The 26,278-nt window shown below is 52.0% G+C and overlaps 11 protein-coding genes and 1 non-coding gene across 12 annotated transcripts; 8 read left to right on the forward strand and 4 right to left on the reverse strand.

Annotated features, from left to right (window-relative positions):
- Positions 1-52: 52 nt before the first annotated feature.
- On the reverse strand, positions 53-1,420 carry BD324DRAFT_620590 (ribosomal protein S9/S16-domain-containing protein). Its single transcript, XM_022015301.1, has 2 exons — positions 219-1,420; positions 53-165 (listed from the first exon to the last, which is right to left on the reverse strand). Exons 1-2 carry the CDS (start codon positions 1,359-1,361, stop codon positions 145-147), a joined length of 1,164 nt encoding a protein of 387 aa, XP_021872291.1. The 5' UTR covers positions 1,362-1,420; the 3' UTR covers positions 53-144.
- Positions 1,421-1,422: 2 nt separating this feature from the next.
- BD324DRAFT_620599 (bola protein) lies at positions 1,423-2,295 on the forward strand. Its single transcript, XM_022015302.1, has 4 exons — positions 1,423-1,686; positions 1,735-1,834; positions 1,896-1,945; positions 2,040-2,295. Exons 1-4 carry the CDS (start codon positions 1,579-1,581, stop codon positions 2,085-2,087), a joined length of 306 nt encoding a protein of 101 aa, XP_021872292.1. The 5' UTR covers positions 1,423-1,578; the 3' UTR covers positions 2,088-2,295.
- Positions 2,296-2,304: 9 nt separating this feature from the next.
- Positions 2,305-3,658, forward strand: BD324DRAFT_620603 (hypothetical protein). Its single transcript, XM_022015303.1, has 3 exons — positions 2,305-2,918; positions 2,970-3,027; positions 3,087-3,658. The coding sequence occupies exons 1-3, from the start codon at positions 2,346-2,348 to the stop codon at positions 3,527-3,529; spliced, it is 1,074 nt and encodes a 357-aa protein (XP_021872293.1). The 5' UTR covers positions 2,305-2,345; the 3' UTR covers positions 3,530-3,658.
- A 15-nt stretch (positions 3,659-3,673) lies between these two features.
- Positions 3,674-7,295, forward strand: BD324DRAFT_620604 (hypothetical protein). Its single transcript, XM_022015304.1, has 2 exons — positions 3,674-4,236; positions 4,299-7,295. The coding sequence occupies exons 1-2, from the start codon at positions 4,045-4,047 to the stop codon at positions 7,203-7,205; spliced, it is 3,099 nt and encodes a 1,032-aa protein (XP_021872294.1). The 5' UTR covers positions 3,674-4,044; the 3' UTR covers positions 7,206-7,295.
- BD324DRAFT_620609 (hypothetical protein) lies at positions 7,290-9,441 on the reverse strand. The gene is made up of 8 exons (XM_022015305.1): positions 8,837-9,441; positions 8,569-8,776; positions 8,500-8,531; positions 8,321-8,443; positions 8,121-8,280; positions 7,778-8,083; positions 7,651-7,720; positions 7,290-7,610 (listed from the first exon to the last, which is right to left on the reverse strand). Exons 1-8 carry the CDS (start codon positions 9,018-9,020, stop codon positions 7,428-7,430), a joined length of 1,266 nt encoding a protein of 421 aa, XP_021872295.1. The 5' UTR covers positions 9,021-9,441; the 3' UTR covers positions 7,290-7,427.
- Positions 9,442-9,836: 395 nt separating this feature from the next.
- BD324DRAFT_t10 lies at positions 9,837-9,959 on the forward strand. The gene has a single exon. It is a non-coding gene; the product is annotated as a tRNA-Ser (tRNA).
- A 16-nt stretch (positions 9,960-9,975) lies between these two features.
- Positions 9,976-11,614, forward strand: BD324DRAFT_620612 (mitochondrial carrier domain-containing protein). The gene is made up of 6 exons (XM_022015306.1): positions 9,976-10,358; positions 10,500-10,641; positions 10,691-10,858; positions 10,900-11,041; positions 11,084-11,212; positions 11,252-11,614. Exons 1-6 carry the CDS (start codon positions 10,245-10,247, stop codon positions 11,469-11,471), a joined length of 915 nt encoding a protein of 304 aa, XP_021872296.1. The 5' UTR covers positions 9,976-10,244; the 3' UTR covers positions 11,472-11,614.
- A 1,434-nt stretch (positions 11,615-13,048) lies between these two features.
- BD324DRAFT_578261 (hypothetical protein) lies at positions 13,049-14,747 on the forward strand (the record flags this gene model as incomplete). Its single annotated transcript, XM_022013311.1, has 5 exons — positions 13,049-13,594; positions 13,737-14,079; positions 14,126-14,183; positions 14,236-14,337; positions 14,378-14,747. 5 exons carry the CDS (start codon positions 13,049-13,051, stop codon positions 14,745-14,747), a joined length of 1,419 nt encoding a protein of 472 aa, XP_021872297.1.
- A 653-nt stretch (positions 14,748-15,400) lies between these two features.
- Positions 15,401-17,077, forward strand: BD324DRAFT_352071 (putative iron ion homeostasis-related protein). The gene is made up of 3 exons (XM_022012558.1): positions 15,401-15,867; positions 15,905-16,553; positions 16,614-17,077. The coding sequence occupies exons 1-3, from the start codon at positions 15,705-15,707 to the stop codon at positions 16,636-16,638; spliced, it is 837 nt and encodes a 278-aa protein (XP_021872298.1). The 5' UTR covers positions 15,401-15,704; the 3' UTR covers positions 16,639-17,077.
- Positions 16,640-18,122, reverse strand: BD324DRAFT_649749 (hypothetical protein; the record flags this gene model as incomplete). Its single annotated transcript, XM_022018039.1, has 4 exons — positions 16,640-16,961; positions 16,998-17,059; positions 17,097-17,760; positions 17,806-18,122. 4 exons carry the CDS (start codon positions 18,120-18,122, stop codon positions 16,640-16,642), a joined length of 1,365 nt encoding a protein of 454 aa, XP_021872299.1.
- Positions 18,123-18,429: 307 nt separating this feature from the next.
- Positions 18,430-19,530, reverse strand: BD324DRAFT_577981 (hypothetical protein; the record flags this gene model as incomplete). The annotated part of the gene is made up of 1 exon (XM_022013290.1): positions 18,430-19,530. One exon carries the CDS (start codon positions 19,528-19,530, stop codon positions 18,430-18,432), a length of 1,101 nt encoding a protein of 366 aa, XP_021872300.1.
- Positions 19,531-22,367: 2,837 nt separating this feature from the next.
- On the forward strand, positions 22,368-26,266 carry BD324DRAFT_649751 (SNF2 family N-terminal domain-domain-containing protein; the record flags this gene model as incomplete). The annotated part of the gene is made up of 14 exons (XM_022018040.1): positions 22,368-22,754; positions 22,792-22,962; positions 23,025-23,170; positions 23,206-23,746; positions 23,783-23,804; positions 23,846-23,935; positions 23,975-24,067; positions 24,107-24,389; positions 24,427-24,557; positions 24,593-25,466; positions 25,514-25,627; positions 25,669-25,744; positions 25,779-25,922; positions 25,961-26,266. The coding sequence occupies 14 exons, from the start codon at positions 22,368-22,370 to the stop codon at positions 26,264-26,266; spliced, it is 3,378 nt and encodes a 1,125-aa protein (XP_021872301.1).
- Positions 26,267-26,278: the final 12 nt, after the last annotated feature.

Here is a 26,278-nt window from a genome sequence, read left to right on the forward strand (position 1 = left end):
CCAAAGAAACGGTCCGAGTCGTCCTGGTCTCGCGGGATTCTCGCGTCTGACAGAAGCATGTTTGCCCCCGGATTATGACTCATCATTGAGTGTCAAGCTCTGGAAGACGATGATGCATACAATGCGAATGAAACATCCCAACGATCATCGCTTGACCCAGGTTCTCTGTGCGGTATATCGTCAGCATTACGTCCTTGGCTATTCGCATGTGCACTTACCCGTGTTCTCGCTCCGAGCAGATTTGTCTTCTTTCTCTCTACCATTCTCGGGTCCCGTATCAACAGTCCAGCAGCAAACAACGTTGGCTCCACCTCTGGCCTGATAGCTGTCAGTGCTCGGGCAATGGCCAGCGAGACGGCTCCTGCTTGACCGGTGATTCCACCTCCTTTGACTAATCCAAAGATGTTGTAAGCACCGATCAACCCCGTGAGACGTAATGGTCTCAGGATAGTTTCTCGATCTTGATGTTTCTCAAAGGTGAGAGGGAGAGGAAGTTGATTGATGATGATCTGTCCCACTGGCAAGTCTTTTGCCGTTTTAGGATCAAAAGTCGATTGACCAGATGACGAAGCCGAGAAGCTGATGACGGATCCATCGGGGCCAATGAAAGGTTTGATATCGGAAAAGTCGGATGCGGGTGCTGCTGCTGCTGCTGCTGCTGCTGCTGCTGCTTTTTTCGACACTGGGACCGTACCCTCGAAATATGGGATCGCTTCCTTCACAGGAACGATCCACACACTCGCCATGGCCGTCTTTCGCTTGCCATGTCCTACAGCTCTTCCAAGCGTATCGATTGAGCCTCTCATTCTGCTCCCGGCCTCGGTATTGGTCTCCTTGACTATGCGGCTAGCGATCCATTTCGACATGGCGTTCTCGGCGATCTTTGAGAGATCTGCTCGACCCGCCAATCTGGCAACGTATGACATCTTGTTCAGGTCGGATAAGATGTCTATCATTTCTCTGTATTGTTTCCGCTTGATCATTTGTGTTCCACCGATGATTCCATTCATCTTTTCCACCGAGACCCAAGCGATGGGAGGTACATAGTTTGGAACTTCCAGCGAGTTGGGTAAAGGCCATACTTTATCTTCGCGTAATTTCATCTCAACTTGCTTGAGAGCATTACGGACAACAGTCACTTCGTTGTAGAAGAGTGGTGTACCGGTGAAAAAGGTAGGCTCGGTCGGACGAGGTGGACGTTGGTCAGAAGGTACAACTCGACGTGAATAAGATTGTGGTTGGTAGGCTGGGGTAGAAGACGTAGATTGAGCGGTCGAAGCTGCTCGAACGGATAGCTTTGATGGTCCTGCTCGCAACGAGCGGAGAGATTGACGTGAGAAGGTCGTTAGGGAGGAAGACATGGTGATGGGTCACTTCCTGATCCGAGAAATGCCTCGTATAGCAGGCGAGGACGAAATTGAACGCAGAGGATGCATGCGATATTCCAGAGCTACGCTGAGATTTTTTGTTCGTAAATACCACGTCACTGATTTTGCCATGTGGCAAGATCACTGACTCGGCCGATCTCATAGAGAGATTGTCTTCCAGTCATTCCTTCTCCGTCTGAAACACCGAGCGATGGCAGCAGCGGACGAAACGGCTGAGCTTGGTGGTACGGGGAGCACGATGAGTATAGACAAGAGGCTAGAAGAAAAGCTGAGGTCAAATCTGAAGATTGACCATTTCGTAAGCAATCAAAATGCACTTCAACAGAGGCTGATTCATTTAATCCAGGATATCGTGGACACTTCTGGGAATTGCGGATCATCTTTTGCGATCACAGTCGTGTCGCCAGACTTTGCGAAGAGGATGACTTTGGCGAGGCATAAGATGGGTGCGTAGCGAGCAAAAGATGCGGAAGGAACGCTAGAACCTGACGTTTCGTGGATGATCAGTCAATCAGATATTGGCGGATGAGATTAAAGCGCTTCATGCATTCTCGCAGGTGAGTTCCGGGGCATAGCCGTATCTTGGGGTGGGGCCGGTCGGACGAGTGGTGACCGTGCGATGGGCCGAGAGCTGACTTTGAGGCTTCATAGAAAACCTTGACACCGGAGCAATGGGCAGCGGAGAAGGGAAAAAAATGAGCGATGCCAGCATTTTGGTGACCTCGTCTTAACACGACTGTACTAGCACACTTCTGTCTAGGCGATTAGAATAGATGACTCGTCTCCAGGTCAGAGGGCCCTGTTGTATCGCTAGACCATATAGATATTGAGCATGAACTAGTATTCCATTCAACCTGGAGTCCGTTCATCGGCGTTCAGTTTCGGCTGAAATGCATCCATCCGTCTCGTCAACAAAGTCTACCATCACCCTCCGTCTCGTTGCACTCTAACCACCTGATGTCGTCTTTCGGCATCTCACAAGAAGCCATACAGGCCTTCTCACTCCTCGACCGCTCGAATGTACCGGACACGCATCTCCCCACTTCTCTCCCTCTCGCCTTTTCCTCCCCTTTACAGCACATCAATGTCCTGTCCACGCTTCACCTCCTGACGCACGTTCTGTCTGATCCAGCTCACATCCCATACTTTGCGACTACGGGAACTACCCCCGTCGACAGCGCTACGCGAGGTATATTGAGCCTATATCTCTCTTCCTCGGAAAGCTGGGACAAGGACAATTACCTCTCTGCCAAAGCTTGGCGAGAAGGCGTATTGGACGAATCGACACTATGCACATTCTTCGGATTCGAAGTGATGCAGGAGGAAGAGCACGAATCGATGAAGGGAGTCAAGGTCGGCAAACGATGGGATCAAGGGACAAAGCTGGTCGGACACGTGGTCGATGTTCTACGAGATGCTGGACAGAGAATACGAGGGAATTGTCTAGGTGCAGTCGTCGGTGATGCGTTGGAACAGAGTCGGAAAGAGACTAGCTCAGTGGAGGATTTTTCAGCGTGCTTTATGGATAGGGTGAGTCCGTGTGAGCTTTATCGCATGCGTTCCCCATTGATCCTGTTCCAGGCGATCGAATTCTTACCCTGTTTGAAAGATCCATATCCTTCGCCTTTGGGAATTCACAGTGAGTCGACACGGAGCGATGGAAGAAGTGTCTCTGATGGGTGTCTTTGACCCGTGTAGCTTGGCCGGCAGCGTTGGTCCGCTTGTTACAGGATCTCTCGACGCTCAGACCTACCACGTCGACTCTAGGTGTAGATCTTCCAGATCCAGAAGAATTGGCAAACCTTTCGCCTCTCCCATTACCTATCTCGACACTCCTTCACCATGACCTCTTACCATTGGACGATATCGACGACAACGTCGCCAAAGCTATTCGCGAATCACTGGCGCAGACGCGCGCCTCCGCGTCATATTCCCCATCTGCTCCCATTCCCATCCCGATGTCCCTATATCTGGATCTAATGACCAGGTCTGTGCAAGTCTGCCAGGAGATACATAATCAGTCCGCATCGTCTAACGCTGCTGCTGCCGCCAATGGTCAGCTGAGTACAAAGCAGGTCGCGCTAGTGTGTCAAAGCATAGAAGATGGAGAGCAGCATCTCATGGTGGTGCCACACTTCTAAAGATAAAATGCCATTATTATAGTTTCACATTGACATTAGAAGCCCACGTGATCGGTATTTTCTTTTTTACTCGATCGGGTAATTTATTTAGTCGCCGCAAGAAAGAAAAAATCTCACAGAGACCTGGATCCGTCAGATGAGGAACTGAACTTGACTTGACTGACTGTATCCTAGACACATCGCTCACATCACTCATCCCTTCAAGGCTAGGCGACAATCCCTTCGGGGTAGCTTATGGAGTATCGCAGGGGGGGAGATGGTAGACACACGCAGGAGAAGAGATTAACCCTGGACTTCCCACCCCGTTTGCAAGAAACCCACCCCTCCGGCCCTCCGCCCCTCCCTTTTGCCTCTCGCCCCCCCTCCCTTCCCCCACCTCGCCCTTTGCGACCGGGAGCATCAACAAAAATATTGTCAGTCGTTCAGGCAACGATACTGGAGCGAGATTCACCTAAACTGGACCCAAATCAACTCGTATTACCTGACCATCTCAGATTCTATACCCTTCCTCCATCATGGTCCTCGTCAATGATAAGAAATTCGCTTGTGCGACTTGTATCAAAGGTCACCGTGTCTCTGGTTGTACACACACCGATAGACCCCTATTCGAGGTGAAGAAAAAGGGCAGACCATCGACACAATGTAATCACTGTAAAGATAAACGCAAAGGTGCTGGTGGTCCTGCAGGAGGTTCAGTCCATGTCAAGGTGAGTGAGCGTGGATCTCAATTCGTAGTGCGAGGACTGAACCTTTGTCCTCCCTTTCGCAGTGTCAATGTGGAGATCCTATACCTCCCGAGATGATTATGCCTGGTTCCAGTCGACCTATCCAACCGTCTCAGGACCCCAATGACCATATGGAAACTCGTAAAGGTCAACCTGGATCTAAAGCGACTCTCCCGAATGGACTCAAGGACATTCACGATATGGCGGCGGCGGCAGAGGCACTATCCGCTTTCCAGAGAGAAAATGAGATGCAGATGGCTCATCGTAAAGTGGCCAATCTGCTCAACCCATGCCATTGCAAGACGGGAGGGTTGTGTAAATGTTGTGAACCCAAGCGTGAAAAGACGGAATCGGTCCCCTCCCCTGTACCTTCTACCTCGAGCGGATCTCGAACACCGAATGGAGATCGACCTGTCATTACGGACAAATTCATCGAAATGTTTCAATCGAAAGCCACGACAGGGACGCAAACTTCGACCTCGTCTCGTGTCGGTCCTACTTGGGCACAGCTCATGGCGACGGATGGGATCTCCCCCGAGAACAAGCATCATCCAGCACACACCTCGAGCCACGTGCACAAGACCAAGCTGTATTCCCCGTACACTCCTCCATCAGGTCACACGACGCCTCGACATGCGGCAGGACACCAAGTCGGCAGCAATTCGCATCATGTCGGATGGGCTAGTTCCAGTTCCTCGTCCGTTCAACCTAAAATCAAGCCTATCGCCGATATGAACCAATTCCTTGGCGCCGTTTTTCAGGACGACGGAAGCATCGCCACTGAAATTCCTCGTTCCGCTCTTGGCCTACCTGGTATTCAGACATTCGATACTGCTGCTGAGCAGGGCGGTGTCAAGGTCGAGCCAGCGGAGATGGAGGTGGATGCACCAGTCACATTCCCCACCCAGGACGATGTTGTCATCGGAGCGTGTACTTGTGGAGACGAGTGCGATTGTCCAGGTTGCGTCATTCACGGCAACGCAACTACTGCTACCGATTCGACGGCGCACTGCTGTGGCGAGCACTGTTCGAGTACATTTGATTGTGCAGATCACTTGTCTTTTCCCCGTGGTATCAGCTCGATCGGTCATATGTTGTCCATCGCCGCTGCGAATGTGCCCCACCCTCCTCGCCATCGCTCGACAGATCTTACCGCTCACGATACATTTGTCATGCCATCTTCGGCCCGTCATTCGGACGATGCAGCTCGCCAACATGGCGTGGTCCCTCTGAAACGGCTTGAATGCTGCAACGGCCGATGTCAGTGTCCCTCGGGTAACTGCTCGTGCAAAGAAGATTGCTGTGGCTGTTGTACGAGGTGCGCATGTGACGAAGAAGGCGATACGGCCATGCAGCAATGCCCACCCGGCGGTCAACCCTCGCAGAGTGCATGTTGCAAGGTCCCCGCAATCACTCCGCCTATAGCAGCACAGCGAGAACCAATCCTCGCTCCAACACCTCCAAACGGCTCATTATTGTCACCTCAGAGCGCTGTTTCATCCAATAATCCTACTGAACATGTCGATCCTCTCAATGCGCCTGAATTACTCCGCCGCAGCTCTTCCTCAGCCTCTAAATCTTCCAAGGGATCTGCACTTGGCCGTCGGGCTACCGTCGGGTCCCAATCAACTGGCACTAATACGCCCTCTCATCGGACCATATCGACTGGCAAGGCCGCTTGCAAATCTTTAGCTCTCCATCAACCACCTCAACATCCTCATTCTCATTCTCGCCCGCATGTACCGAAACAACCCAATCCACCTGTCCATCCGAATGGTCCACCCGTATCAGTCAACCATATTCATCGACCAGGCTCTAGTGGGCTGAGGACGCCCACAGATCGCAGAGCCAGCGCAGCGAGTTCGGTCTCTGTACCCATTGCCACGCCGGAAAGAACCAATACGAATGGCTTTTCCTTGGGCAACTTTCAGAACGACGGTGAACTCATGGATTATATAAATTCATTGACCTCTGGACCTGCGACCAACTTTGACACCAGTCCGTTCTCGCTCACTGGGTCAACAGACCCCTCCCGAAATCCATTATCGGCCGCTGCTGCTCCCCAGCTAGATCCTTTCGACGTACCTATGGAAAGTCCAGCACCTAACATGACTGATCAAGAGATCTTGGATATGCTGGTACAAGCTATGAATCCATCTCCGCCGACGCAGCCGCAGGAACAGCAGCAGCAACCGCCACAACAACAACAACCGCAGCAACAACCGCAACAACCGCAACAACATCAGCAGCAACCTGAACCTTCTGACTACCAATATTTTGACCCTAACAACTTTGAACCGAACCTCCCTGTATCTACCTTTTCTGGTCAAACGGTGTTGGACAACATCGGCTTCCCTACTTCACTCGCAGATCTCTACGTTCGCGAACGTTACGAGCAAGATACAACTGGACCACCTCCACCTGAAGTGCCAACAATTCGGACCCTACCACCCTCTTCAGCTGCCTTCTTACAGGGTTTATTGTCGAACCAGCAGGATAATCCGAATCTCATTGATTTGAGCAAACCATTGACGGCTAGCGATGTGGAAAAGATCCTCCGGGCATTACAGAACCAGGGCGGAGGCGGAGGAGGTGGTGGTGGTGGAGGCGCAGGTACTGCGCCACAGGATCAACGTGTGCAGTCTGGTGAAGCTGCACAGGCAACCATGACGAATCAACCTCTCTTCTCTGGCAATGGGATCTCACCGGAGCAAGCATCTGAAACTGGGTCAAATGTCAGTGCAAGGCCAGGCTCCGAACAAGGCAGTAGTAACAATGATGTCGACGACTTGTTTGCCAAATTCGTTTTCGATCCCAACCTGTTACGAGATGCCAACGGAGAGATGGACTTGACTTTGATGCCCGCCGATGCGCCAACGGCCAACTACGACTTGTTATCCATGGCACATGGGTTCGGGATGCCCCACGCCAAGTCGACGAATTTGGATTGACCTATCCTTTTCTTTGGGCCTTCAGAACAGTAACATGTGTAGAGTCTCTTGTTGTATCGTACACGCAAAATGTATAGACGTTGACTCCTGTATTAGACTCGTTCATGACTTCGTCCCGAGCCAACAAGACGACGAGAGAAGTATATACATGGTAGAAGACAACATGACATTAAGGTGATAACAAGGACTGAAAGACGAACTCTGTGTGGCCCGACTCGTGGATCAATCTCTGAAGCCGCCCTTTTTAGTCTTGCCATCGTCTGCGGCCGGGCCCTCAATCCCGAGACTAATCAATCGTTCCTTGATCCAATCTTTGGCAGGTTTGCCGTAGGCAGCTTCGTATTCTTCTACGGAGAGTGGTTTCTCGGCATGGGGCGTGACGCGAAGACCGTGACGGAGGGACGGCTGGACCTTTAGCAGAGCGACTGGATCAGATGGGACTCACGTAGGCATCAAAAGTCGCGGAATGGTTGACGATACGATTATCCCAGCATGCCACGTCTCCTGCCTCCCATCTGAAAGGTGGGTCAGACAAAGGTCCAGCTCGGACCACATCGCTCGGGGCAACTCACCTCCAACGAACCGTCGCATCTGTCTGTTGAGCAAACGAGTCTTTCAAAAATGCCAATGTCGCATCGCTTTCTGCTTTGGGTACGCCAACAATACGAGTGACGAAACCCGGGTTGACAAATACGCTCTTTAGCCCTGTGACGGGATGAACCCGAACGACTGGATGAACAGTCTCGATGGGTGCACGTAGAGGGATACGATGACCTTCAGCAGATCTGGAAGCCGCTTGATTGTACCCGGTGTGAATGGCAGACAGGGACTCGAGGTATCGCTGGTATGGCCTCGAAAGGGATGAGTAGACGTTGTAGCTGTTGATCAGCGATGGGAGCGATAGATACGACTCACCCAGAGGACCAGAGCGTGTCATTGCCCACTTCTGGCGTTACCAGCAATCTCAAGATGGTCGCGCCGGGTGGCTGGAGCTCATATGTTACATCGCTGTGGAACAGCTCTGCACGAGAGAAAGCGTAGAGGTCAGGACGGGAATTCTCATCCGAGTAAACGACTGGTTTATCAACTAATGGGCTCGATGAGGATTGACTCACCGACCACGTCATCCAGGTCGCCACGACGGGGCGTCGCGTACGTGGGATGCTTGTGCAGGGGACCAAAGTATGCGCCGAGCGCTCTCTGTTGATCGATAGTGAGATCATGCTGCTTTCGAAAGACTGTCATCGTCAGCCCAAAAGGGTCCAGTGAAAATGAAATGTTGGTTTTGGCTCACAAACGACGCCGCGTTGAGCGATGAGAAGGGCACTACTGTCAGATCTGACTGTGCTCGAGCGAGACTCACAGATCGTCACGTTCCTCTGGACCCATCTCCTCCATCTTGACACCATGAATGACTGTCCCTACACATATCCCCAAATCCTTGATCGTTCCTCCGCTCGATTTAACCCAAGCCCGAAGGCGAGAATGCCCGGGGTCGGCAAAATGACCTCTATCCGTGATGTTTTGGAGCTCGAGCGGGGGTTCAGAGTGCGTTCGGACTGGGTTATGCGCTACGACCAACCCGGCAAAGGTCAGTCTGGCTCAAAGGTTCTTCGTGATAAGAATCTTACGAAGGAAATCTGCCCATGGGTAATCCTCCCCTGGGCCATCCCCAAACGTCTCGCCTACATAGTTGAAAGGGTCGACGAGTTTCGCTGATTCGTATGAAGGGATCTTCTTGATCTTTGGCTCTTCACCTCGAAGAGTGAGATACTGGTCAGAGGTGCCATTGAGGGTGGTGGTTGTGACGGTCATATTGTGTTGAGCAGAGTGAAGAGACAAGAGATGAGACGAAAGCGAATAGCTAGTGAAAGGTCTAAATAGGTTATTATAGTCGACTACAAGCGAGCTTCGTTCCCAAAAGTCAAGGGGGATCGTCACTGTTGCCCTCAAACCCCGAAACAATTGCAGATATCAGGAAAGTCTAGGTCCAATCTGATGGCGATGGATGATAGCGTCTTCCAAAGGGTATGGGATGTTGCTGGAGAAACTGCGAGACTAGACGGTGAGCTCTATGTGATGTCTATAGTATCTATAAATGATCGGAGAGTGAGAGCGATTGAGAGCGATTGAGAGCGATTGAGAGCGATTGAGAGCGATTGAGAGCGATTGAGAGCGATTGAGAGCGATTGAGAGCGATTGAGAGCGATTGAGAGCGATTGAGAGCGATTGAGAGAATGTGGTCGTGTGCGCCAGGTAGGGGGAAAGAGCACTTGATGGTGTGCTCGGCCTCTCGGTTTTGAAATCTCCTCCTGCCTGCCCCCCGCCCAATAGAAATCAAGCGAGAAAATACCGGCAAAACAGATTACGTGAGGTGGGGGGGGGGCGGCAAATCGGTGGGATCCGCCGAGCTATCCGATGAAATGTGGCGGCACAGCGAACAAAACTCTGCTGCAGCCACGAGAGGAGTCCAGACAAGAATACTCATCGAGCCAGAGCATCGTTACGGAGCGCGGGAAACTGGACAAGTAAGCCGAACAGGTTTCATGAAGATGATGGCCGAAGGACAAAGACCGGATTTTGCCAAAATCAGGCTATGATTGTCAATACCGTCGAGCTTTGATGCCCGTCGTGGACATAGCTCAGTGGTAGAGGTGTGTACTGCTAGTTTTGTTCTCCGGGTACAAATTCTGATAGATTGATAGCATACGATTGCAAATCGTGAGGTCTGTGGTTCGACCCCGCATGTTCACTTTTTTTTTTTGACCCCAGCTCTTTTGCCATAGCTCTCTGCTCCTCTGCTCGCCATAGCCATGTGTTGTTCCTTCATCCACGGATACCATTGGAGGAGGCCGATGCTGGCGACTCTGGACCATTGTGTCCCCTTTGTGAAGCGGTAACCACCAGGCTCACAGCTTCACGTTTCTTGCTTCGTCTCGATATATCCGATGGCATTCAGGCACCCGGACTTCTCTTTGATTTTTCCATAAATTTCAGACTCGCAATTGTTTTCGTTAGATACCACCGTGCATACCAACGATGTCGGAGCTGTTGTCACCTCCGCCTACGAAGCCTGGGCTGAGGCTGACGCAGACTCAAAAGGATCTCATTGGAGGTAGTGTAGGCGGAATAGCCCAGGTCTTGGTTGGACAGGTGAGTGAGGACACGTTTGGGGGGCCCAAGAAGCTTGCTGATAAGCTCGTTTTCAACATTCGTTGTGTCCCCATCTGCTCTCTTCCTTCCTTGATTCACGGCTCCATTCGTCCTTGCGTACGCCTGACTTCGCTTCCCTAGCCCTTCGATATCGTCAAAGTCCGGGTCCAGACCGCACCAACAGGCACTTACACCTCCCCTTTGGACTGCGCGACAAAGCTGTTGAAAGCGGATGGACCGCTTGGATTCTACAAGGGGACATTGACGCCGCTGCTAGGCATAGGTGCGTGGATAGGTGCCTTCTCCGAATAGCTCTCACGTCGGAATTGCAGGCGCATGCGTCTCCATTCAGTTCGGAGCTCTGGAATGGGCCAAGCGATTCTTCGCGTCTCGGAAACGTCCAGGTTCTCAATTATCTCTTGGCGAGCTTTGGGCGAGCGGTGTCATCGCTGGAACTGCCAACACCATCGTTGCAAATCCCGTGGAACACATTCGTATACGTGGGTGGAGGGAATTTCAATGCGCTCGCTGATGGAATCAGGACTTCAGACCCAACCGAATGTCACTCCGAAACTTTACAATGGACCGCTGGACTGCGCCGTCAAGCTGTATAGAGCTGGAGGTATCGGGATGATTATGAAAGCGCAAGTGTCTACGATCTGGCGTGATGGGTTGGGTTATGGGTGAGTTCGTCCTGGATGAGCTGGATGCTGAAATGGACACAGATCTTACTTTCTCGCTTACGAGTGGCTGGTTCAACGACACATGAACCAACACAACGTCAAGAGGGAGGACATCTCACCAATATGGGCCGTGACTTACGGTGCAGCTGCAGGATATGCTTTATGGGGGACGTGAGTTGCGGTGGGAGGTGTCGGCGCTCAAATTCTCAGAATCTACCCCATCGACGTGATCAAGTCCAAACTTCAAACCGACTCGTTGGAGCCTTTGAAAAGGCAGTACAAAGGCATGATCGACTGCTTCGCACAGACGTACCGGACACAAGGCCTCAAAGGCTTCACTGGCGGACTCGCTCCGACTTTGATCAGGAGTCCCTTTGCGAATGGAGCGACGTTTGTGGCGTTTGAATTGGCCATGAGAGCTATGACCTAGGTAGGGTGCGGGGGGAAAGGGTGTATGTCAGCGTCATTGGGGATATCAACAAGGAAGCAAGTCGGCCGAGGAAGATGAGGAGCACGTCCGTATAATCTCATGCGCATCGTATATCATTTGGCATGCAATCAAACGTAACGACCATAGGCTCCTCGCGTCAATCTATCAATTTCCGAATCGCCGATGAAAGGGAGGGTTAGAATTGGACCAAGTTGCCAGATCATTTGCTCAATCCTCTCATATTCAGCGGTCATTGGAAAAACGTCAACCTCATTGTCTGCTTGCTAATGGGGAGGAAGACTGAATACCTTTTGTTCTTGGAACCTCTTTGAGCGGCTCGCAAGAGCTGCTTGGAGGACGAGAAAGAGGGCTGAGGCTTGGTCTGCAACTGTTAATCTGGCAGCAGCTCACTTAAAGCGTTCGCTGTAATTCAGGTCTATGAGGCAGCTCGAGCAGATAGATGTGGCCCTGCTCTTAGTCACCCGGATGTATCTTATGCATCAATGGACAGCATCAAGTCCCCACTACCTAGCTTGCTCCGAGTAGGCGAGAAGGCGGTGTTGAAGGAAGGCCGCCAGAGTCCCGTTCAATCGTCATCGTCCGTCTTCGTTGCCTTTCTAATCTCTGTGGTGTTGATCCTCTTGCCTTGTCCATAGAGTTCCTCTGAACTATTCAGCAGATCTCTTAGACCCAAAGGCTCTGCCCCAGTCTCTCCATCTGTGCCCGCTCGTCTGGCTCACACACCCCATCTATGTATAAAAACTGCCAATCTGGTGTGTCATTGTACGGCGTTTGTGGATAAACGTCCTGGGTTGGCGCCTGCGAATGTGGCACCTTTTCCACCTTTCTGACTCTTGTCACTTCTCCACGCCCCCCTCGAATTGGCTACATCGCCGGGGGCAGATCATTCATCGCATACATTATCGTCGTTCCAGTGAGGCCCCGGAAGAGCGCACATACATCGATTGAAACCTCGTGAGTCACCATGAGCGTCTGATGCATGCTAACGAGTATCAGACTTCTGAGCTACGACACCTTGTCACTTCAATGTCTTTTGACGCTGAATACTTCAATCATAAGCCTATACAACCGCCAAGTTTATCATCCTTAGAGCACCATAACACCATGGATCAGCACGTTTCCTCCCAATCCTTCTCTTATCCCTCTCACTCTGCATCTCACCATTCTGGTCATACGCCAGATACTGGGTCTAGCGAATCATCCTATCTCAATCAACGCTATGAACAACCGCCACCTCCTTCATTTCCTCACGCTGTGACCCATTCACCACATCTCAAAGGGGTCCAAGCTACCGACATTCGTCCAAGTCGACCTCACTCAAAGATGGCCGACGTATCCCAGCACGATTCCCCGAGTCTCAGTGGAGCAAGGGATGATCTCGGTCCTCAAACACCACAGAGGAGTGGTGCCACGTCTGGATTGAGTATCAAGCTGAATCTCCATTCAGCTGGCTCTGGGACTCCAAAGACGGATGATGATGCCATGACGGATAGTGGGAGTGCATCTGGAAAGAGGAAGAGAAGGTCAGAGTGAGTCTCGAAGTCTTGACTGCGCAGATGTGGCACCCGCACCCATTGGCGGGGCTCTCGAGTGTCTTCTTTACCCTATTGGACCCAAGCGCTTCGACCCCTGATGATTCGCTGACATCTCTCAGACCTGCTGTCAGTCTGAACCGACCCTCTAGAGCTAGAGTATCTTCACCCCGCCGACATCATTTCACCACCTCGACCCATTCTCATGAGCCTTCCCCTATACCTCCCCATGGAGCTCTGTCCATATTCGAGACTGCACCTCCCTCCGCTCTCCCCGAAGCACTCCAAGAAGTGATCGGATCATCTTCCTCCTCTCGACACGGTGACAGTGTCGGGACGCCTGGGATGGACAGTGCGATGACTACCGATAAAGACAAGGAGGGCGATACCCTCATGAGGGAGGCTGATCAAGGTTTCAATTCGAGATTGAGATCCAAGCGTTCCAAGGAGGAAGTCGTTGTCAAGACCGGGATCAACGCGAGTGGGAAAGGCGTCAAGGTATCGGGACATGTCAAGGAAGCTGGGAAACCGCTACGAAAGAAGGGCAAGGGAAGAGGCGATCAGGATATAGTGAGTGGATCTTTGTCTCGCCTGCAGATCCATCAAACAGTGCTCATCTGAAATCACCGTGCCCCCCCTTCCCTTTCATCTCCACAACGCTATGACATTCTGATGTGTACGACTCTGTGCTGACGATGTGTTCCCCTATTAGCCGAATCAGGACTTTTGTTCAGCGTGCCGAGGCACCGGTAAATTCCTTTGCTGCGATGGATGTCCTCGAAGCTTCCACTTCATGTGTCTTGAGCCCCCATTCAAGATCGATGAGCTGCCCCAAGAGGAGACATGGTACTGCAAAAAGTGTCGGGCAGAAAGAGTGAGTGGGGAAGCCCAAACTCCAGCTGAACTTTGGCAGTCCCGCGACGTTGCATCGCCAGCTCGCAATCGTGATCCGCGGCCTATTCCCATGGTCTTCCGTCAGCTTGTCAAGCGGGTCGAGGAGGAGAATCCGACGCAATTCCGTCTACCAAATGACATACGTCAATTCTTCTCGGGCGGTGAGTTGAGCGGAAGATGGGCAGAATCTAGTACTCATGGGTACAGTGGGAACCGATGGCAAAGGAAACTACTTTGATGCTGAGGAAACGAGGACGAAGTATGAGTGGGTACATAACTTCAAGTGTCGGATCCTCGATCTGATACGTTCGTCTCAGTCGCAAAGGCTTCCAGGAGGAGCGTGACGGCACTAAGCTTCGAGATGGCCGTTCGAAGCACGTCGCGTGCTATGCCTGTGGGGGCACATCGATTCCTCTCAAGTGAGGTTTCCATCCCTGGTCTCTGATGCTAACTTTCTAGATCCGTCACGACCGATCCAGGAGTCGCCTGGCGTCAGATTGTCTCTTGTGACTATTGTGCTCTTCACTGGCACCTCGATTGTTTGAACCCCCCTCTAGCCACTATGCCCAATTCCGGACGGAAATGGATGTGTCCGAATCACGTCGATCAAGTCATCGCTCGTCGACGAACCTTACGGAACAACCTCGAGACGATCGATGTGGAGTACCAAGGCCAGCCCAACAATGGCAATATCACTATCCTTCCTGATGATCAGCGTAAAGAAACATTCGATTATGAAGATATGATCATCAATAAGAGGAAGTATCGAGTTCCAGAGAAAATTATCAAGCTCGACTTTTGGAACAAAATCCGTCAGCGAGGAGGGTGAGTTTGATCCGCTTGAGATCTCTGAGCTGATGATCCAGACCTGTCGCTGCACCTGGTCTACGAGACTCGGATCTGTCAGACTTCTCAGATGGAGAATCCATGCAAGTCTTCGAGGTGAGTGGTCGCGGTCCTCAGAATGTGGGCTTACCGTTCCTAGCCCTCGCAAGACGACTTGACTGCCGCCAATCTCATTTTGTCGTTCTCCAACCCTTCATTGGACCCCTCCTTGACTCAGCGATCACATCTTGACGATAAAACCACTGCTACTCAGCAGGGAAGCTCTACGGGTTCTCATGGCGATTCTGACGGTAATGGCACTCCGAAGATTTTCCTGAGATTGAGAAAGTAGAGGAAGTAGAGCCACTTGAGATGCTCTAGCGTGCGGAGACCCGTGCAAGTAGGCATAGTGTGCGTCGCCCTTGTCTGGTGCAGAGATATGTGACGCTTGAGATGTTGGTGCGACTTTGGAAGCCTGTATCTGGCGTTGACATGGTCCTCTGCGGGCTGGATCTGCGTCCGGGCCTCCCAATAGTCCTGAGTCGACCCTCGAAAGTCTCTCGAGAGTGCTGCGTTATCAGATCATGTATTAGACGGCTACGCTTACGGAACTCATACGTCCTGATACTCTCTACAAAGCTCTCCTCCCATGGTCTGAACCCATTCCAGCGCCGCGTTGCCGCTGCCTCCTATCCCTGATGGTGTAATTGTGCCGTGAATGCGTGCATGTCCTTCCAGCCAGGATACTTGAGGCGGTGTTCGGAAGCTCCATAATTGCTCAGGGACAGCCTCTCTCTTGTCGCGTCATGGGTGCCGATGGCCTCGATGAGTGAATCCCACTCGACCCCGCCACAACCAAGAGCATTCGCCACATTGTTCACAGTGATAATTTTCTCGGCTATCACAAACCGAGTGATTATTGATCCATTCTGATCTTTGTTCCATACATCTTCGCAGCACCATGCGCTCAGTCATCGCATCCTCCAGTCGAGCCATCGTTCGCACCCTTGTAACCCCCGTTATAAGTCCAAGAGCCTTCAGCACCGGGCTCCCGACTCGCCATTTCATGCCCAGACATGTCCACCGCTCACTTCTCCGACCGCAACCGCAGGCCCTCTCTCAACGTGTGTCTTCCATTCCTTGGACTCAGCTGACGTCCAGGCCGATCCATGTTCATTCAGACTGAGACGACTCCAAATGAAGCGTCTCTCAAGTTCATACCTGGTGTGCCTGTGACGTCCTCAGGGACTCACGAGTTTCTCGATCTTCGTTCTGCCCTTCCTTCCCCCTTGGCCACTCGCCTATTGTCCATCGATGGACTGACGGGCGTATTCTATGGACCAGACTTTGTAACTTGTACAAAGGACGATTCATTCCAGTGGTCATTATTGAAACCGGAGATCTTCGCAACGCTCATGGAACATTTCTCATCGGGTGCGCCACTGTTCCGGGATGGGGAAGATATAAGCGGAGCGGAAGATACGAGAATCCTCGATACGGATTCAGAAGTCGTAGGAATGATCAAAGAGTTACTGGAGACTAGAGTCCGCCCAGCGATTCAAGAAGATGGAGGTGATATCGAATACAAGGGTTTCGACGAAGAGACTGGAATAGTCAAACTCCGACTTAAAGGCAGTTGTCGAGGGTGCAGCTCCAGCAGCGTCACGCTCAAAAATGGAATCGAGCGAATGTTACAGCACTATGTCCCCGAAGTCCAATCGGTCGAGCAAGTCTTAGACCAGGAGGAACAGATTGCGCTGGACGAATTCGCCAAGTTCGAGGCGAGGTTAGAAAAGAAGAGCAAGCCAGAGTGAGACGACCATTTCAATGGCACGGAAAATATTTTGCTGACTCGCGTCTATCACCCAAGTATGAGCCAATACATGTCACACTAGTCTATATAGCGAATGATATTCGTCCACCATTACCTCCTCGTCGATCGATCTTTGTGCACTTCTTGGCCATGCTTTGGTAAATGACCTTTGTGCTGAGGTCTGGTCCGTCGGTCCAACCTCGAGATTGAGCAATGGACGTCAGTGCCTCCTTGACCTCATTCATGACAGCTGTACCGTCAGGTGATTGCAGAAGGATAAGGTAAAATTGGGCCAGCATGATAGTCTGAGGAGTCAGGCGAGTTGTCTGGCTAGGAGCAGAGGCAGATGAAGTCGGTGATGGTGGGGCATCGGGATTGGATTCGGAAAGAAGGCCGAGTTGTTGGCTGCTCATAAGCGAGGCTGAGAGAACAAACACTCACATTGCTGCATCTGGATCGTCTACGTCTTTGAGCAGTTCCGGCATCGTGCTTTGAATCTTGTTCTATAAAGTCAGCAAGACACCTTGCTGTCAGGCTCACGATGCCTTCTCGCACGAATTGCGATTCATAATCCACCTTGCTAGACTTGGCTGGGGTCTTGAATGGCGATGGCTTTGGACTAGGCGGCTCTTCTCGGCTGGCTAATCTGATGGTCTCATTGCCTTCCTCTTCTTCCTCTACTGCCGGGGCGATTTGGGGAATGGTATAAGCGGATCCAGAAGGTGCACGAATGCCCGCTCGGCCAAAGATACTCTTTCGACCCTTTTGCACCTTTGGCGTTGTCAAGAGCTTGAGAGGACTGAATCGACTGGGCTGGGCACCCCTTCGAGGAGTCGCACTGACCAGAGAGTTGGAGATTTGGTGTGACGAGGTTGGTGTTTTGCCTGGCGTGTGAACCGCAACGCTGATCCGTGGAGCCTTCGCGATCGGTGATACCTTTTCAGGGGAGACACTTCGTCGAGATTGGATACGAAGACTAGCCACAGAGTTCTCCAAGGCTTTGAGAGCTTCTTCTTCCGCTCGGATGATTTCATCGATATCCACCTTAGCTTTGCCCTTGGGTGAAGAGGTGGGTGGCGGGGCAACCTTTCGAGGTTGTCTGGCCAATTCGATCAATTCTTCCAACTCCATCATTCTGTCGACATGTTGATCATGTGTGCGGATCAGGTCTTTGATGTGCGATCTGGCTCGGGGCATCGGACCGCTAGGCATATGATCAACACAACAACGCCCCCCAATAAAACCTCACTAGTCTTCAACGAGCTTCAGTGCAGCACGCAGCATCGCTTCAAGATTTTCTACACCCTCTGCCTTGTTGGCCTTCTTCAAAGGCGTCACAAGTGGACCATCACGTCTCTCAATTCTCCTTCCTCCGTTACCTTCCTCCCCTACAAACTTGAACAGTCTGACTTCCTTGTGACTTGCATCGCGGATGAGACTGAACAATGAAGTGTACAATTGGACCTGAACGAATGGCCCGTGAGGTTCAGTGTTGTGCGAGCAAGCTTCTGAGATCTGCTTGGAATGTTCCGATAGCGCTGCCAGTGAGTCTGCGAGTGAGGGCATGGTTTGTGCAAAGTGGTAGAGGAAGTCAATCGATCAATGGATGGATCCACTATCCACTGTCCGAAGCGCTAAATAAAATCTCTTGAGACGCGTCGCGGAATCAAATAATCAGAAAGTTGATTTCGTAATGTGTGACATGTCGTGAATGCATGAATGGGACTCGCCCTCTGGACATTTTGTGCTACAGATTCTATTCTACTACCAACGACTCGGTCGTCACCAATCGATACAAGATGAAGAACACATGTTGCTAACCCTGACTCGTCCTGACCCCATCAGATTCCCAAAATACCCAAAGACAATACAATTACACGGCTGCCCAAGACAAGGCGGCGACGGCTTCCTCTTCCTCATCCAACTTGGACGCCGGTCGACGGCGACGTTCAGACCTCAAGAATCGACCGAGGAACCCGTCCTTGGTGACCGGGGCGATAGCGGCCTTTGGTATGACCGTGGCGCTGACACTCCTTGGTAGCGCGTACGAACCCGCTGAAGGGGCTTCGTAAACGGCCGGCGGTTTCTGAATGTGGACGTGCGATACACTGCGCCCCTTGCGAGGAGACAAGGGTGAACCTTGACTCGGTGTAAGGGGCAGATCGTCTGCCTCGAGAGAGGAAGATGATCCGGATCGATCCAGAGGGGGTGCGACGTAGGTGTGCGATCCTCTGGAAGCGGTCCGACGGTGTCGTCGAGGCGTGGTCCGAATGGGTCCAATGGTGTCGATGGGTGTGGAAGGGGTAGGGGGCATGACGGGAGAAGAGGTCGACGCGACCGGCGAGTCGAAGGTGTATTGAGAAAGGAATGGCTCAAAGTTGAAGACAATCTCCTCCTCGGTGATCGCAAGATCGTAGTCCAAGAGGTACAGCAACTGTTTCTCCATCAAGTTGATCTCAGCCTGGGAGAACATTTGGGCGTATCGGCACCAATGCTTGTTCTTTGGTGACGAGTCGTTCAAATATTTGGCAGCGACGATCAAAGTGGCGAGGAAAACTCGGTGTCGAGTGCAAGGCATCCCTTTGGCGACTTTGGGTAATCTGTGGCGGAGCCTCTCCAGGTAAACGAGGGTCGCGAGAAGGGTAGAGACCTGGACGTTGGACTGTTCGCACACAACGGCGATGAACGTCTCCAACGTGGGGAGCCCTGGTGACTTGTCCTTTGCCGGTGTAGGTGGCGGAGAGGGTGGAAGGGGGATAGTGGTGCTGCAGGCAATGACAGAGGTGGCTCTGTCGGCGAGGTAAAAAACCATTTCTCGCGAGACATCGGTTCGAATCAGCTCCAGAAGGGCGGGATTGTGGACACCGCATACGCTCAAAGATGCAGGATGGATCCTGTCTTCGAAGCATGGTGACATAGGCTGGAAAGAAGGTGTACCAGCGGGCCAAAAGGATTTTGCATTGGCCGAGAGCATCTTGAAATTGTCTAGCTCCGTGTGCTTTATGTAGGAGGGTTGAAGCGGTGAAAGATGAGGAAGGGGGGAGGGGGTCTCAGATCCCGTGATTGGTTATTCCGCTTTTCGAGTCTCGGGTCAACTGACTTGGATGATATTGGACGACGACGGGGGATGATTGAGCTCGACTCGGAAAGAGAAGCAAGACAATATATACCAAGACTCACGCGATAGATCAACGTTTCGCGTCCCACCAGGGGATTTAGGACGAAGCGGAAAGACCTTGGGTTCAAGCGGTGGGTGCAAAAGCAAAGGACTCGAACTAAGGAGGTTAATTCCCGCCGAGCCCAGAGAAAAGGAAACGACGTACGTGCGACAGGTGCCCGACCTGATGCTCGAAATGTAACGCCGGAAGGCTTCTACGCTGCCAGAGCGAAAATTGTCACGCCCGCTATCCACTGGGTGAAAGAAAACACGGGAAGGATAGCTAGCCCCTACGCAAGAGCGAGGTTTGCGAGAAAAAAAAATCTGCCGCTGGTTTTCCACTGAATTTCGAAAACTGTCGCGCACGTACTTACAATCTCTGTGACGCCAGCGCACAGGGAGGAAAATGGGCTTCTGTTGTCAGTGAGAAGAGAAGGGCAGAGAAAGGGGGGATTTGGAGTCAAGGTCGGAGGCTGATTTTCCGGCAGGCTATATCACTTTTTCATCGCGATCCGCCAGTGTCGAGGCCTATAGGCGGGTGGTACCTGGATAGCCTTCTCTGGCTTCAGACTGTGAAACGGTGTGCGGTGGGAACAGGGCAATTGATCGGCCAGCCTCAGGACAAGAACACAAACTCAGACAAAGTCGCGTGCAGGCTTCTGTGTACGTGATTGGATCCGTGGCATGACGCAGGTGGCCGGCTCGGTCTCCCTACAAACCTAGCAAGTCCGACCCAACCCAAGCCAACCCAACCCAACCCGGCAGCAGCGGGAGCGACACGAGACAGCACCAAGCTGCCACACTTGTCGCGGTCTGAACAGCGGGTGAGACGTCTTAGTATCAGTCTTAATGAAGTCTTGGATTTGAGACCCGCTGTTGTCAGACCTTGACTTTGGATATCAAAGATGCCACCCGCAGCTTGTTTGAGCCCTGCTCCACCGCGTCATCCCATCCGATGGGATGTTTCCCGTTACGTTCTATTCCTAGTCTCAAGAACACAACAACAGGTTCAAAATCGCTGACCTGATCAACAAGGGTTGAATACATTTTTACGCGTCTTTGTGAAAATCAGGCAGTGAAAAAAGGTTTAGGAAAAAGCCTCCATGAACCCCAACGCTTGATCGGGACCGACAGGCTCCACTATGCTTTCAATTGGATCCTGGTGTTGCTTATGAATACCATGCCACCCGATCGCAATGAGAGACGACGCGGCTTGGTTCGACGTTGGCTTTGAGCCAATCTCTCAAATGCCGCTGCGAATCAGACTTTCGGTTGCCTCAATCACATTAAACGTGGCGGACCAGTATCTATGAACAGATCCAAGGTTTAACTATAGATTAAGAGGTTGACATGACGGGACCGAGATAGAAGGGGAGATGTTGATTGAGATCTTCAATTTAGACGTACATACATGCATGATTGATCGCCAGATCGTACGCGGCTGGCCCCCGTTGTAGAGAAATGCAATCGGTCGGAGCTGCCACGAAATCGAAAAATTTAACGGGGGAAATTTGCCTGCGGATACCAGAAGGTCGCCACAATCTGGATCCCACTGCGGGGACCTGGTCACCCGGTCGGGATGTCAGACGCTATGATGTCAAGAGTCTTCCACAGCATGCGGGATCCCGAGTCTAAAGATGCAGATCGTCTGTCACAGCGACGTCACTACCATCCAGAAGTCATCTGATGAATCCCGCCAACATGAGAAACTATCCATGTCCGCAATGCCGTTGTAGACTTGGTAGGTCAACTGACTTGCACGCTGGGTTCACTCCAGGCTGGGATGGCGATTCGGAGTTACGCTCGGCGAGACTGACTCCTTGAGAGAAATCAAGCGAAAATCTCGGACGTACGTCGTAAACGAGAATGTGGAGCTCCCCCCCAATTTCCACGTGCGTCACGCGTCTGGTCTGTGTAGCTGATATCATCATCCTCCATACGCCACTATGAGAGTCGGCATTACTGACATGATCGAGTGCCATGGCGTTTCTTGCTGCCTCCCTGTCGCAAGTAGGAACAAGAGTGAGATTCCTTCAAGGTGTGGTGGTGGTGGCACTTTTTTCGTAAAGGTCCCTTTTTGTATTCCTTTTTTTCGCGTTTTTGAATCTCGACCGCCACACTCAACTACTCCCCCTTCTCTTTGTCACTTCACACCTAATGATGATTAGGACTCTCTCTCGGCCGTCGGAGACTGCTGCTTGCTATTCACCAAATCGCCGCCCCCGCCCGCCGCCGCTCACCGCCGCCGCCTCCCGACCTATATTCTGACGTCGGAGGTGTCGTTTGGGGAACAAAGATGCCGTGGATAGCAGCACATGTAACCCGAAAGGGCCAAGAATACAAATGTGCCTTCACATTGAATAATCGAGGGCTGGTACCACAGGTAGTCACATCGGTCACACGGTCATCTCCCTGGCACATATTGTACGCCTGCACACCTTTATCAAGTCACAAGTCAGTGAGTGGGAAGTAATTGCATACTATCGACCTCTCAAGGTCCGACTATTCCATAATGTCAAAGCAGATAGGGATGCATGGTGGTCCAGGAGTTATCAAATGGCCAAACGGAGGGGCGGCGTCCTCCGCCAAAATGTCCAGCTTTTGAGTGACATGACCCTGAGGGAGGACTGTCACTGGCCAGGCATCGGGCCAATATGCTGGTGGACGAGTCGCCGCATCTTGTGCAGCTTGGGACACTCAATTTGGCTGTCGAAGCAGGGCCATCGAAGAAAGCCACTCAACGATGGCTCGTTTTGGATCTTGAAACCCTCCACTCGTTCCAATTGTCAGAATCTTGCAGAGAGCAGGTCGAAGCTTTGAATAATCTTATTGCGAATCCTGGAATCAACCTACATCTGGTCTATAGTCATGGAGGTGACGAAGTTATCATACGAGTCTCGGTCCTGCCTTCCGATGCACCAGGAAGCACTTGGAAGCGACCGGGAGATCGCAACGGCAAACGGAGGAGCCAGCTTCCGAAGCTATTCCACAATCTCAAAGATGGATGGAATGGAGGTGGCGAATGGCTTCATGCGAGGACTGTGAGGAAATCGGAGAGGCCGGTTCGACTGACGTTAGGCCGAAGACAAGCAGAGAATCAATGAGCTCTACGCCGAAATCCCATCTCCGCCGGATCCCTTCTTTGACGACTCGTCAATCACTTGCGCTTCGGATCGAGAGGCATATTACCGATTGATGGAACTCGACGAGCCGCGAGGCATCAAGACAATCATGTACAAGTATCAATTTGTAAGCGGCAGGACTTACGACGTAGTCTGACAGCTCAGCGATCGGTGTCACGAATGATACAGATGGAGACCGCACCAAAAGCGTTAGTAGACCCTATCTTCACACCTCTCAATGAATCTGGTCGTGAAGGCAAATATTTTATCAACTTCATCAACTGGGACATTCAAAGACATCCCTCACAGTACGAGCTTCCTCGTGGCGGCATCTTGTGAGTGTATATTCGAGGCAAATCGTTGAGGGCAGGTGCGAACAGATGGGAGTGGGCAAGACCCTCATGTGCTTGGCACTTATCACTGCGACTCTCCATCAACCTGTTCGACCGCCTCGTGTGACGCTTGACGACGTCTCTCCCTTGACCTCTCACACGCTCAACACATACCCTTTCAAGCGTTACGTGGAAGCCCGCGAAGCACTGGGAGTGGACTTGGCCATGCCACGCTTACCAACACTGGTTGATTTGTGTTCCAATATTCTTATTGCCAATGATCACTCCGCTCTGCGAGCTGAGTATGCTCCGACAACTCTAGTATCTCGGCTGAAAGAACCGACATTCTTCTACGAGACGCCGTTAGAGGAAGACTGTGTGAGAGGAGCCAAACGAAAATACCTCAGCAGCTTTACTCGAACCACCGAGTTAGTGCACACCACTCTGGTCGTCGTTCCTCGGATCCTGATGGGACAATGGAAAGACGAGATCAAGAAACACATCACAGAGGGAACTTTGTCAGTGCTGATTGTCACTTCCAAGATATTGCCCACCATTGACGAGATGAGGAAACATGACGTAGGTGACAGAGACGAGGCAGATGCTGACGGGCAGGTGGTCCTCATCGACGTTAATCGTGCGTGCCCTGTATCCTGCTCTTATTGAATGATAACCCAGGATTCGGTCAGGAAGAGAGCATTCGCCGCGCAAGGCTGGAAATGGAACCCTCGGAATTCCTGAAAGCTCGATGGAAACGGATCATCCTAGGTGAGGGCTGACGACAGCCGGTGAATCTGACCGGTACAGATGAAGGCCACGTTGCGGGAGATTCTAGTCCGACAAACGCCATGCGTCTCGCCATGGCGATGAGTGTGGAAAGAAGATGGGTTGTCTCAGGGAGTGAGTTGGGTCCTGAAATTTTGGCCTGATTCCACATAGCCCCTTCTAAAATCCTGCAGCAAGGGGGAGAAGCAGAACTTGCATCGACTTTACCCCATGTGCCACCAGAGGCGTCTGACGACCTCGAATGGTCACCCCGGGAGTTAAATGATGTGGCACGCCTCGGATCGATGATGGGAGGGTTTTTGGCCGTGGAGCCATTCGCATCTGAAAAAGTCTTCTCCGAACGTGTTACATCAGCCATTCGAGGTCGTAATGGACCCAAATTAGGAGCCATCTGGCGCCTCAAGTATCTCATGTCGGAGCTTATGGTAAAACATGAGTGAGCATTTACGGGGCCGGCCGGTGCTGACTCTCAGGCCACGAATCATCGATGCCGAGGCGAGGCTGCCCGACTCAAAATTGACCATTGAACTTCTTCGATTCGATCCCATGCAGAAGATCACTTACAACGTGCTGGCGGCACTCGTTGCGTCCAACGTGTATCTTAGTGAGCTATGCACAAGCTTTGACGCTGATGAATAGCCAATTTCGAGGATCAAGATTATTTCCTTCATCCCAAGAATGTAAAGTCTCTCAACACGGTCGTCCGGAATCTTCACCTTGCAACGTTCTGGTATTCAGCTCGCCATATGGGGGTCGCCAAGTCCTTGGAGCGGACGCAGTTCCAGCTCGAGAACAATCAAAACTTGAGCGAGCAGGCGCGAAATGCACTCAAGGAAGTGGTGGCGCATTTTGAGATCGCACTGAGTCACCCTGGTTGGACGGAATGGATGGAGCACGCTGTGTCTGCAGCTTACAACGTCTACGCAGATGTCCCCCTAGCCGTCCGAGAGGATTGGTCCGACAGTACGAGCTTCAATCCGAATCTCATCGCTGCGGATTCGCTCAAAGCGCTGCGTAATTTGAATCGACCCGGTGTTTCCATGACTCGACTTCAGATTGCCGGTGAGAGCCACCGGGCCCACAAGGCTGTAGCTGCACAAGCAGAGGACGAGCAGGATGATAAGCCGGCAAAGTCCAAAAAGCCAACGAGCTCCTCCAAGAAAGGGGCAGCCCATGCTCCTCGAGACGAGGCGACGCAAAGCGCGGCGCACGGTCCAACTGCTGTCCCAAAAGAAATCATGAGCAAGCGAAAAAGTCCAAAAAAGTCCAATGTCGATGATAACCTTCTCCTACTCCAACTAGAGGAGGCGGAGATGAACGCTGATCGAGACGCAAATTTGGACGATCTTCCGATGCCAATGCCACCCGTCATACGGACTCAGAGCCGGTCGACAAAGCTCAATTTCGTTATCAACGAGGTTCTGAAATCCCCCACTGACAAATTCGTCATTTTTGGGGACGTGTACGAGCTTGCCCATTTGACAGAGGCACTCGATCTAGTCGACGTGGAATCGTAAGTTTGATTCGGCCCCCGGGGCGACTCGAAAGCTCATTCTACAGGTGCTTCGTGGGAACTGCTGTCTCGGTTGTAGGACGTGAGGAGGCTCTTCGCAAGTTCCAAGAGCCTGCCGTTAGGGTCTGCTTATTGGACTTGAAGGTCGGAGCTCGTGGACTGTGGGTTCTCAAAATGGGGCACACGAGTTGACGACATCCAGTAATCTGGTTGCAGCCAATCGATTGATACTGCTCGCCCCAGTGTGGAGTCTCGACATCCAGGCTCAAGCTATCAAGGTGAGATCGTGAGGTGACCCGCTGACAATATCAGCGCATCCATCGAATTGGGCAAACAAGGGGGACTTGGGTACAGATCCTTGTCATGCAGGGAACGTTTGAAGAGGAGATCGCCAAGCGATCGTCAAGCATTCGCACAGAGAAGGATGAGAAAATTTATTCCCGAGCCATGATCGAGGTATGACCTGCCATCATTGGACCCTTGCTGACAACTAGAATCCTCGATTTGTCTACCTAGATCATGAGGGGGACATCTCCTTCCCTGTTCGTTTCACGCCGGATGTGCAGACACAGGCAGGAGGGCAAGGACGAGCAAGAGCCACCAGCCCAGATGTCATCACACCAGATAGCGCTCTGCCCATTACTCCAGTCGGTCGACGCCTCGATACAGTTCGGCTGTCTACTTCTCCCTCTCCTCGTAATGCGTCCGGAAAGCATGCCCCGCCTATTCTCAAGCGCAAAGCTGGAGGGAGTGAGGGGGACAATGGAGGGAAGAAGAAGTCCAGAGTCGCTTTCGTGTGAAGAAAGGCATGG

This window comes from Kockovaella imperatae (genome assembly GCF_002102565.1).
Source record: "Kockovaella imperatae strain NRRL Y-17943 chromosome Unknown BD324scaffold_4, whole genome shotgun sequence".
Lineage (NCBI taxonomy): Eukaryota > Fungi > Basidiomycota > Tremellomycetes > Tremellales > Cuniculitremaceae > Kockovaella > Kockovaella imperatae.

Coding starts and splice junctions, on each gene's coding strand:
- BD324DRAFT_620590 (XM_022015301.1), bottom strand. CDS start 1,361: ATGTCTTCCTCCCTAACGACCTTCTCACGTCAATCTCTCCGCTCGTTG. Junction 166..218: donor TGCTCGGAGCGAGAACACGG/GTAAGTGCACAT, acceptor TATACCGCACAG/AGAACCTGGGTCAAGCGATG.
- BD324DRAFT_620599 (XM_022015302.1), top strand. CDS start 1,579: ATGGCAGCAGCGGACGAAACGGCTGAGCTTGGTGGTACGGGGAGCACG. Junction 1,687..1,734: donor ATCTGAAGATTGACCATTTC/GTAAGCAATCAA, acceptor CATTTAATCCAG/GATATCGTGGACACTTCTGG. Junction 1,835..1,895: donor TTTGGCGAGGCATAAGATGG/GTGCGTAGCGAG, acceptor GTGGATGATCAG/TCAATCAGATATTGGCGGAT.
- BD324DRAFT_620603 (XM_022015303.1), top strand. CDS start 2,346: ATGTCGTCTTTCGGCATCTCACAAGAAGCCATACAGGCCTTCTCACTC. Junction 2,919..2,969: donor CAGCGTGCTTTATGGATAGG/GTGAGTCCGTGT, acceptor ATCCTGTTCCAG/GCGATCGAATTCTTACCCTG. Junction 3,028..3,086: donor TTCGCCTTTGGGAATTCACA/GTGAGTCGACAC, acceptor TGACCCGTGTAG/CTTGGCCGGCAGCGTTGGTC.
- BD324DRAFT_620604 (XM_022015304.1), top strand. CDS start 4,045: ATGGTCCTCGTCAATGATAAGAAATTCGCTTGTGCGACTTGTATCAAA. Junction 4,237..4,298: donor GAGGTTCAGTCCATGTCAAG/GTGAGTGAGCGT, acceptor TCCCTTTCGCAG/TGTCAATGTGGAGATCCTAT.
- BD324DRAFT_620609 (XM_022015305.1), bottom strand. CDS start 9,020: ATGACCGTCACAACCACCACCCTCAATGGCACCTCTGACCAGTATCTC. Junction 7,721..7,777: donor GATGCGACGGTTCGTTGGAG/GTGAGTTGCCCC, acceptor CCCACCTTTCAG/ATGGGAGGCAGGAGACGTGG. Junction 7,611..7,650: donor CCGCGACTTTTGATGCCTAC/GTGAGTCCCATC, acceptor CTAAAGGTCCAG/CCGTCCCTCCGTCACGGTCT.
- BD324DRAFT_620612 (XM_022015306.1), top strand. CDS start 10,245: ATGTCGGAGCTGTTGTCACCTCCGCCTACGAAGCCTGGGCTGAGGCTG. Junction 10,359..10,499: donor CCCAGGTCTTGGTTGGACAG/GTGAGTGAGGAC, acceptor TCGCTTCCCTAG/CCCTTCGATATCGTCAAAGT. Junction 10,642..10,690: donor GACGCCGCTGCTAGGCATAG/GTGCGTGGATAG, acceptor TCGGAATTGCAG/GCGCATGCGTCTCCATTCAG.
- BD324DRAFT_352071 (XM_022012558.1), top strand. CDS start 15,705: ATGCGCTCAGTCATCGCATCCTCCAGTCGAGCCATCGTTCGCACCCTT. Junction 15,868..15,904: donor ACCGCAGGCCCTCTCTCAAC/GTGTGTCTTCCA, acceptor GCTGACGTCCAG/GCCGATCCATGTTCATTCAG. Junction 16,554..16,613: donor GAAAAGAAGAGCAAGCCAGA/GTGAGACGACCA, acceptor CTATCACCCAAG/TATGAGCCAATACATGTCAC.